Source organism: Stegastes partitus, unplaced genomic scaffold (genome assembly GCF_000690725.1).
Source record: "Stegastes partitus isolate 25-593 unplaced genomic scaffold, Stegastes_partitus-1.0.2 Scaffold339, whole genome shotgun sequence".
In the NCBI taxonomy this organism is placed as follows: Eukaryota; Metazoa; Chordata; class Actinopteri; family Pomacentridae; genus Stegastes; species Stegastes partitus.
The window spans coordinates 424,332-435,154 of NW_007578070.1; the positions used below are offsets into that span (position 1 = coordinate 424,332).

Here is a 10,823-nt window from a genome sequence, read left to right on the forward strand (position 1 = left end):
AACACTTGCATACTTGAATTACTGTCACCTTAACGACAGTGTGCCTACTCCAGTCAGGAAGGAATATTCAAAGAGTCAGCAGGTCGGTTGTTTTGATGCTGAGACGCCTTCATAAATGGAAATTATTTGTCCATATTTTTTATTGTTGTCAAGTCATTTACCCATTTGACCAACCATTTATCCCACATGGTGATATGACCTTTGAAAGTTTACCCCAAATGCACTTTTCCAAGTTTTCTATGGTGAATTGTAATAAAGCAGAGAGCACATCCAGGATGTTTCTAAGACTCTATGTCAGAACTATTACACTTCAGCTACTGAAACCAATAGGCAAGTCTTCACTGCAGGGACTCAGGGTGAGCGCAAGGTGGTGCATTTTACAGGAGCTGCCTTATAATCTGCACTTTAGCATCTCTAGTTCTATTGCAAAATAGAATGCAACTGTGTCTCCAACCCCGAATACGCCAAAACAATGGCAAATAGAAGTTACTGGTTGCATGGATAATTCTATGAACATGTAGGAAAAAGAGCAATGGAGGGTTTGCTATGTTATGTACCTGCATGGTGAATTTTACATTGAACATTACAACATTTGAGAGGACAAGAGTGCTACTTAGCGAGGACATCAATGCCACTTTAATCAATCAGTGTTGAGACCCACACTACAGGTTTTCAGGGTCGCTCAGAAGTGTCTACCCTGGAGTGGGTACTTTTTCTAGGGTTGGTGTTCATGGGGCTCTCAGCAGGCCTTTGTGTACATGTGGATGGGGTTTAAGTCATCCCTGTTGTTAGACAACATCAACAAATGCAAGTGTTTAATATCACAGTGATGATGCCACATTCTGATAAGAGTCATGCAGACATTGGCAGAACTAGATAAGATTCATAAACGCACATTTTAAAGAAAATCCCAGCTCCGTATGAACAGTGCAAAAGTAATACACTTTTCTGTCACTTAAGTTCATCGTGCTTTCCTCCTCTTTGTGGTGACCTCTGGTTTGTTGGCATGAAACAAAGATGAGCCTTCACAATGCTGTGTCGATAACAGCCTGTAAGGTTAAGAAAGCAAGTGCTGCTGGAATCAATGTTTCCATGGTAATGTATCTACTGCCATCGATTTCAGAACAAATGCGAACATTGTCCTGCAATAATGTCATTGCAGCATCATTTCTCGGACCACTCAGAAGGTGTCGTCACTCCGGCATATGTGCTTATCGTTTGCCTTTGATGCCTCGCAGAAAGTCCTGACGGGTGACTCATGCATAAAGCATTGGCGGCATAAAATGCTGATATAAAAATTTTCAGAGGAAGAGATTTGTTTCATTTGATCTCGTCACAGTGAAGGAAGGGGTTAACTGGGCCTGCAGGGCATCAGGGAAACGGCCTCCTCCAGCTGTCTCCCACTGCCAAGGTGTTCAGCACAGATACAGACTGACACTGACAGGAACAAGTTAGCGATTAAAACACAAGCCAGCTCCCAGCCAATGGACAGACAGTGACCCCCGGGAAGTCTGCAGAAAAGAGGATAGTTTGATGTTCCGCACAAAGTCCTGCAGGGGGTAAAACAAATCTTCAGCTGCAGAGATAGAAAAGCAACACATTCAGTGATGATCAGTGACGTTGTTTAAAACACAAATGTTGTAAAAATAGATCAGGGAAACTTAGCTATGCTTTTCAAAAACAGCATCAGTATGTGAATCCTTGCATATGGATTTGTTTGTACTGCATCCAAATCATGCTGGACACTGCCAGCCATTTTGATTGCCTCTCTGCTTTTCTAACGTTTCATTGCTAAACCTGCAACCTGCTGTTACTGAAAAGTATTAATCACAAGCAACAAACCAACACAGGCTTACTCACACCATACTGTTCCCAACACCTAAACAGGCACTACATTTCACACTTCCTCTGATGGATGAACATTTGATACACCTCATGATTAGCTGGGTAGCGTGCTTTGTAATCCTTGCGTCATGTTTGTTCGTTAATGCTGGTAAACAAACTTGCATATTGCATTAATTAAACGGCAATGTTGGCAGCAAGGATGTTAAAGGTAATGTTTGGCACTGGCTTCACTTAAGTCAGAGGTTGGTGGGAAGTGGTTGTGCAGAAAATTAAACCAAATTGAGTTGATTCAAGATTCCAGTAAATAATTGAAGGAAGACTTTGAATAATTTAAGTGGGCCTCGTAGTATTTTACATTAGACGGGAGATTTCTCTGATTGCGGATGTTGTTTTCAGTCTTGTTAACTCTGTATGAAGGCCTTGAGGGCTGCATGAAGAAAAACCATATCTGTGGTTGGTCATAGCTCCAGCCCCAAATTTGCATCTGCGTACTGAAACATGACAAATTAGGCTACAGCCACATCTTTGTTCCCCTCCCGTTCCCATGCAGACACAAACACAGCAAGGTGTCAGCCCAGTAGCAGACACAGTCGGCATTGAAACACACTGTTTATGCAGAATTCAGCATGCCAAGAGTGGAGCAGAGAGTGCCAGTTTGCTGGCTGTTTTTGCCAGCCAACCTTGACTTCAAAGCCGTCTGTTAAAGTGAATATCCACATCAAAATAGAACTGGATTTGCACAAACCCATAGTCATTGCCAGAGAATCTTGAGCAGGAAGCGCCCTCTGTGCGTGTCACAGATTTGAGTTTTGGTCCTGCGGTCTGCAGCTCACGGGCAAGTGGTGCTTCTGACAATGACGGACTTAGCAGTCTAAGATCAAGGTCATGAAATTCTTTTGTAGGGTGTATTTTCCCTTAAAGGATCATCGCACTTTATTAGGAAACAGGTCTTTGTAGCTTCACCCTAATGGTAATTAACACTTTGTACTTGCCAAGCTAATTGCTGATATTTGGGAATGTGGCACCACTGCTAAAAAGAAGTTTGACTGGGCAAGAAACGCCAGTAGTCCAGTGATTGGACAGGTTGCGAACAAACCTCCAGGTTATATCATTGTTTCATCCAGATTTCATAACATTTCAACGTGCCCACCTTCGGTCTTTACTTCATCACAAGTGCAGTGTCTGCTGTCAGTGATTAAATTTGATCTTTAAAGACAGACATTGCTTCTTAAATCTTGCATTCGACTCATCTCTTGGTCCTGAGTCGTACACTTACCATGTTTGAAGTGGATTGGATGTTTGATTGTCAAAATATACAAAGAACACACACACCTAAAGACTTTCTTTCTTTACTTATTAGTAGGACAAGGTAAGAACAACATATTCAAATACTTTTTTTGCAGCCTGAACCCCATGAATATACCTGAGCTGCTCTCCAAGGTCTTGCTTCAGGAAGCCTTGGCGTACCTCATCTGAAATGGGTAGCTTTGTTTCTAAGTTGCCACTCTATAAGGGTCCTTGAGTTGTTTGTGCTTCAGCTCATTGCCTTTGACCTTTTTGCTTTGCAGCTAGTTTTCCTCCCGGGACTGGCTCCAGGAGAGAATATCCCTGAAAGGCAGCTTTCTTCTAACGTTGCCAATCGAGGCTTCTGAATTGCTTCTGGTCTCTTCCTGTCATGTCACAATGTTGGGTACACAAACGCCTCTTGGGTGATGAGGTGGTGGTTGTTTGAGGAGGGGCCTGTTGGTGAAACTCCTGATTTACAGGTCAATTAAAACTACATTTTGATAATCGTGTAAGGGTAAAGACTGAAAGAATGATAGCATAGATACAAGCAACCAAACCAAGCTCCTTTGCAGGATGGCTAGGCTCATTCCCAGTCACCCAGATTGCTCTTGGAGCAGAGCCTTCAAGTCAAGCCAGTTGCGTGGATTTCCCCATAGAGAACAGCAGATCCCAGGGCATCTAGCATGTCTTGTAGGCCACAAATGCCTCAGGATCCCACAAGATGAGCTGGAGGACACCTGGGCTACTTTGCTTATTGTGCTGCCATGTCCACCCCTACCAAGACATGATATGCAAAATTATACTTTAAGTTCAATGCTATTATTATTGATGAAAAAAGTCTAACATCCGACATGTGGTCTATAATTTTCATCTCATGTGGTGCACATAGGGATGTATAGGCAAAGTATTTCTGCCACACTTTCATGTGTGTGTCTCTGCGGAAGAGTGTATTCCTGTGCCTGAATACACACTGTGGTTCACTGTATGCTTGGGTTTATGCAACCATGAAGCTGTCTGTATGCGTGTGTGTGTGTGTGTGTGTGTGTGTGTGTGTGCGTGTGTGTGTGTGTGTGTGTGTGTGTGTGTTCCCATCACCCATGAGGAACAGCCTGAGGGAAGCTAACACACTGTAACAGAGCAAGGCAATGAGCCAGGATCACTATTAGGATCCATGGGGAAATAACATGTAAAGAGCTGCCTGTCAGTGCGGGGGCGAGCCCAGGGAAATAACCCGGGATTGGTGCGAACCTCTGATGTTAATTCCCCACACACACACACATTCACATGCACACACACATATGCCACTGCTTCTTCTGTTTCTTGGTCACACAACACACAATGTATGGATAATATTTTTGTACCACACAAACAGTAATCCAATTTTACTGACTCTCCACACAGAGAGAGTGATATCCTCATGCTGCACTCACATCGTACGATTCTCCCATGGTGCGCACACACTGGAGACACAAAGAGTATCTCATGCACAGATACACTGAGTGACACACGCATATCTTCTCCTACAGTATCTCTCGAGCTCTCTCATACTCACACACAATTTCCTCCTGAGGCCCAGCTAGTCAAGCAATGACATCTGTCTTTGTAGTGCAATTGCTTCCGCTGCAGCATATGCAACACCACTGGAACTGTTGCATCGCTTCTCTGCTGTTCATCATTACTTGACGTTGCAATCACCAAGAACTATCCCACTACGCAGCAGTGGGTGGATGGCAGGATCTAGCAACACAGATCCAAGAGGGTCTCGTTTCTAAGTCTATTATATGCAAATGTTGTGCCTTGTGGGCTGATCTGTTTCAACATTTTAACTGGAGCAGATTGTGGTAATGATGACAAGATTGAAGAGCTGATTCCAAAACGGTGGATGTGTCTATCTAATGCCTCCCAGTAACAGGCCCTGAAGGGAGAGCTGCGGTTACATGTGATGTCCATGCCAGGGACAATGTTATTGCCTGACATTGCAGCAGGTGGCTGAAGTAAAACTGTGATATAATGAACCTGATGTCTCAGGGCAGCATCGCTATAAGGTTTATAGTGCATGTGTGACTTCAAGTAAAAAAGGCTCTACAATGACTGGATCCATAGCCATTAAAGTTTATCCAAACAGCTGGGTCCCAACCTAATGGATACTGACCTTGGCATTTTATTTATAGTCACTAACAGGTCAAAGTTGTACTTATCTAGTGAAATATCTCAACAGCTAATTAATAAACCTGCACAATTTATACAAACCTCCATGATCTTCTGACTTTTGTTCTTGTTGACATTTGTGGTGTTAACTCCTAAAAAGTTTTCACCTTCTGGAAGTTACCTAATTTAACATAAGTGCAGGCGTTTGTTGCCAGAAGTCACACAGACAGTAAACTGGAGATCATCTGAGTGCAGTGAATGTGCCCCAAGTGACCGAAGTATAAAGACACCTGTTTGTGGAAGGCCCAGTCACTGGTGAATCAGTACTACTGGCTATAACAACACAATGAAGACAAAAGACCACTCCAAACAACTCCATGAAAGGATTATTGAAAAGCACAAGTCATGGGATGGATGCAGGAAGATTTCCAAGTCACTGAATCTCGCTTACAGACAGTTAATCTGTCATAAATAAATGGACGGAATATGTCACATGTAGGTCTTCTTAGGTAGAATGTCTGAAATCTGAGTGATTATGCATGAAGGATAGTAGTGAAGGAGGCCACCATAACACCTATAACTTCTCTGAAGGAGTTAGAAGCTTCAGCGGCTGAGATGGGACAACTGTTGACTGTTCTTCACCAGTCAAAGATGTGTGGGAGTGTGACAAAGATAAAATCACTGTTGAAAAAAAATAGTATAAAATCTTGACTAGAGTTCACCAGAAGGCATGTGGGAGGCTCTGAACTGGAAGAAGCTCCTTTGGTCTGATGAGGAAAAAAAAATAGCTTTTTGGCCATCAGAATAGAGGTTATGTTTGAAAGACTGCACTTCATTACACATACAACATTCCCACTGGGATGCATGGTGGTGGCAGCAGCATCATGACATGGGGATACTTCTTGGCAACAGGCCCTGGAAGGCTTGTAAAGATGGAGGGTAAAATGAAAGCAGCAAAGTATCAGAAAATCTTGGTGGACAACCTGATGAAATCTGCCAGAGAGCTGCATCTTGGGAGGAGATTTGTTTTCCTGAAAGACAGTGACTTGCAGCATACAGCCAAAGCTACACAGAATGGTTTTCTAATGACAGGGTGGATGTTTTGTGGTGGACGAGTCAGAGCCCAGAACTCAGTGCAATTAAAAATTTTTGGCTGGACTTGAAAAGGACTCTTCACTCAAAATCCCTGAGCAACCTGACAGAGTTTGAACAGTTTTGCCCCCTTTTGCTGCTCTGAAAGCTGTGAGCGTCTGTTATGTGCAGCCCTGTGCTCTGACTCACAGTGAGTAGCTGCAGGTTGGTGTTCTGTTTTAGTTTGATAATATTTTGTGTACAAGCTAAATACTGCACATCAAATCAAATCAAGTTTATTGTACACAGTAGGTATGTACAGCAAAATGACAATAAGCTTGATTTAATTTGATATGCAATATTCAGCGTGTACACAGGCAACATGAGAGAGCGTTTCTTTAGGATCATTTAATTAGTAAGTTTTGCGGAATACACGTCTGGGATAGACAAGACACTGAACGCTCACTCTCGCTGTCTCCTGAAGGGGCCGCGGCGTCCATGCATACAACCATCACATTGAACATGGCAAACCTCTTCAGGTCCTGGTAGATCTTCAGGGACACAATGATGGTGAAGCTGCACATGATGCCCAGAGCTAGCTGTCTGTCTGTCCGCCCGGAATAATGTCGTCTCCTCCAGCTGTATGTCTGTCTGAGATGTTGTCATGGAGCCATGTTTCTGTAAAAGCAAACACACAGCAGTCCCTCCACTCTCTGCGGGCTTCTCCCAGCAAAAGTAGTTCATCCAGCTTGTTGTGGAGGGAGTGGATATTGGAGAGTAGGAGCGACAGTACTACTGGTCTGGAGGGGTTAGCCTTTAGTCTAGCGTGGATCCCAGCTCTCTTCCCCCTGCTTTGTTTTTGCTTCCTTCTCTCTCGGGTAACTGCTGGCGTAGTCTCCGATCGGACCCCGAGTTGGTGTAGCATGTCCAAATCACAACTGATCGCTGCAATTCCAGCGCCACCACTATCTTGATGCCTAGCAAAGTCTCCCAGCCACAGGTTTTGCAGAATGGGATAGACAAGACACTCAAAACGTTCACGATTGTTGTCTCCTGAAGGGGCTGCTGCGTCTATATGCGCTGCCATCACCATGGCAACAATATACTAGTAACACTGTCTATGTTGGTTTCCCTTATTAGAAATAAGCATCATTCATGGATGTCTTAGTATCCTATATGCACTTAATTTTTGCTATTACTTTCTGGTAATGGTGTTTGCTTACTAACTTGCAATACTACGGCTGTTCTTTGCTGCCAGGCAGTATCATCCTAAGTCATTTGGTATGACTGGCATAAACATTGTTAATATCCAAGCAAAATCATGTAGGGCATCAAGTAACTTTTGGTTTGAGGAGGGGTCAGTAAACCCCCAGTAATTATGAATGCACTGATGACCATTAAATAATAAACCCATGACTAGTCCTTGCAGTGAAAGCTGGTGGTTTTCTTTTATTATTTGGTATCAAAATAAAAGGAGATCTTGTCTAAGAGATCATGGTCTTTTTAACAACACAGTGCAGAACCAGTTACTTTTATTATTGCCACAGTTAAAGGTGTGGTGAAACAATTCATTGCGCCTAAATGATGTGTGCCAGTGCAATCAATGTAAAACGTTTGTGTGGCACCCATTAAGTGAAAAAGCATTTATCTTGATTACTGTTGGTGCATTGATTTGTATCAGTAAAACAGTAGTTCCATCATGGGACAAAACATGAAAAAACAATACCTGCTCTCATCTATCTCCAATATGCCACGATAAACAAAACATACACTCCTACGTACGTCTGGTTTCTCTCGATACATACACTTTTTAGAGGAAAACAAGGCTTTTTTTGGCATTCATGACATTGCTATACAAACAATTTGATTAATTCTAGGGTGCTCAGTAGTTCGTATAATTAAATTAATTAGTTCTACAAGGTATAATATAGTTTCTGGTCACTGAAGCTGGGACGTATGCATTTAAGGATTAAGTAAAAAGCTTCGGCAGTCATTAAATGCTTTGCTACAGACAGTTATGCCTCTTGTTAAAATGCATTGTTGTAGCTTGAATGATCCCTCAAGATTTCATGAAGCGCCAGCTTGAAGTTTTAATATGTCCAATACCTGCAAAATACCTAGAAAACTAATCTCCTAGCAGCCCAAGTGAAACAAGTGTAATTAAGAATGGTTCAGTTTCATCAAGCGTTCCATGACAGTGAGCCAGCATGCACAGCACAGGGACCCTGGAATTATCTCAGTAAAATAGAATTACAACTCTACTTTCCCTACTGTGAAATGCCAAAATTTCTGTAGGGAAGAAAGGTCTGTAGGGACAACAACAAACATTCTGATGCTAGCATTGCGCTTAAAGCCTTAAAATACAGCTTCACAAAGTGGTGGTTATTTGTATCGCAATAAAAACACTGATCAGCTTCAGCGTTAAAAACTCTTGAGTTGTACTGTGTAGGTTCCCTTTGTTCCTCTGGAGGTGTCCTGTACTGTCTGGTATGGGGATGTTGGCAGTGGATCTATTGGGTCCTTTGGGTTGCAAAGTGGGACCTCCGTGGGTCAAGCGAGTTCAGGCACAGCCCATAGATACTTGATTAAATTGAGATCTGGGGAGTTTGGATGCCTTGTGAAAGCCTGGGGCTCTTTCTCGTGTTATTTGAACAGTTCCTGAGCAGGTTTTGTGGTGTGGCAACTGCTGCTGGCATGATGATGTGTGTTTGATCTGCAACAATGTTTGAATTGATGGTGCATGTCCACATGAATGACAGCACCCAGAGTTTCTCTGCAGAATATTGTATTGTAACGAGATGAATGTTAAGGGACAAGCCACAAACACAGATGAATTGGAATCTACAGTTAGTTTCATCCTGCACATGACAATATTAACACGTAGCAGTCCAAATGCAAGTCATTCCTCGCAGTCATAATAATGGATAGACAAGCACAAGATTAGAACGTAAAGATGCTGAGATTGTTTGTCACCATCTTGGCAGTGCCTCATTCCTCCTAACTACTGCTTGCTCCGCATGAGTGGAGCTAAGGCAGGTCATGCAGATGTCTCTGGGTCATGAACTGTCCTGTGTCCAGTTCCTGAGCAGGTTTTGTGGTGTGGCAACTGCTGCTGGCATGATGATGTGTGTTTGATCTGCAACAATGTTTGAATTGATGGTACATGTCAAAGTAACATCCACATGAATGACAGCACCCAGAGTTTCCCAGCAGAATATTGTATTGTAACGAGATGAATGTTATTCAGTGTTATTCACTTAACCTGTCAATGGATTTAACATTGTGACTGTTCAGTGCATGTCCTGTTGAAGACTTGTAATTCCTAAAATAGCTGGGCACATGGCTTTTAACAAGCTTTACTCAAACAGGGGTAAACAGAACCTTTGTTGGGGACTATTTACAGCCAAACACACAGTCCACTACAATGTATTCATAGCAGCAGGACAGTGTTTGTTTATTGACTCAGAAAAAACGACAGTGGCCATGTTTATGGCCACTTTATTAAATGTCAACAGCATGGTTTATCGTAGTGTTATTTAATAGTTTTTGGGCTGAAGTGGGGCTCTATGCCAGTGAAGTATAATATCTATTAGATTCTGGATAAACACACTGTACATGGTAATAGGATACATTCATTATTTTGTCTTGTTTTTTTGTCATTTTATTGGATTTGGACATTAATTAAAATATAGCATACCACCATCTGTTGTAACGATGAGTTCCTGTTATTTAACAGAAAATAAAGACAATCTAATAACATGGTCCTCTGCAGCCAAGCTCGGTACATAAATCTTCACTGCAGGCTGTTGGCAATAATGATGCTCGTTCACAGTGAGAAATTTTGTTCCTTGCTGTCCCTCTATCTCACTGATTATACAGTCATCACTTCCTTTTCTCTCTCTCTGTGTCAGATAACAGCTTTTGATGAGCTCCAGGCTGACTTCAAGGTGCCGATCGATCAGGGCAATCCACTCCATGCGGTAGGTTTGCATTCGCCTTCTCATTTTCATTCATGCTGCCAAACACTTTGTCTACATGCCTCTTTTGATGATTGTCTTAATGTGTATATTTGCTGTTGAAACAAATGGAAAATGCCACGCACATTAACACGGAGCACTACAACAGAGGCTTTTCCAGTCCACATTTCTGTACCTTTATTCTGTGTCTCTCTCCATAAATTTTAAATCAAGCAGCTGGCAACATGCTAGTTTTGTATGGCCTCCACTCCTGACTTCCTGGCTGACAAGCAGACTCCTATTATAGGACTTAAGGCCAAAGCATTAAGTATGAATGACTCATCTTTTAAAAAAATAAAACAAACCCTTGAACCCAAATATAAATAAAATAGAAGGGACAAGCCACAAACACAGATGAATTGGAATCTACAGTTAGTTTCATCCTGCACATGACAATATTAACAGTCCAAATGCAAGTCATTCCTCACAGTCATAATAATTGGTAGACAAGCACAA

The 10,823-nt window shown here is 42.3% G+C and overlaps 1 protein-coding gene across 1 annotated transcript in view; it reads left to right on the forward strand.

Moving 5' to 3' along the window:
• cnih3 (cornichon family AMPA receptor auxiliary protein 3) overlaps positions 1–10,823 on the forward strand; it is a 101,341-nt gene that overhangs the window by 12,678 nt on the left and 77,840 nt on the right. Inside the window, exon 2 of the mRNA XM_008284027.1 lies at positions 10,263–10,331. Within this exon, the coding sequence (XP_008282249.1) occupies positions 10,263–10,331 (69 nt within the window). The remainder of the gene's footprint in view (positions 1–10,262; positions 10,332–10,823) is intronic.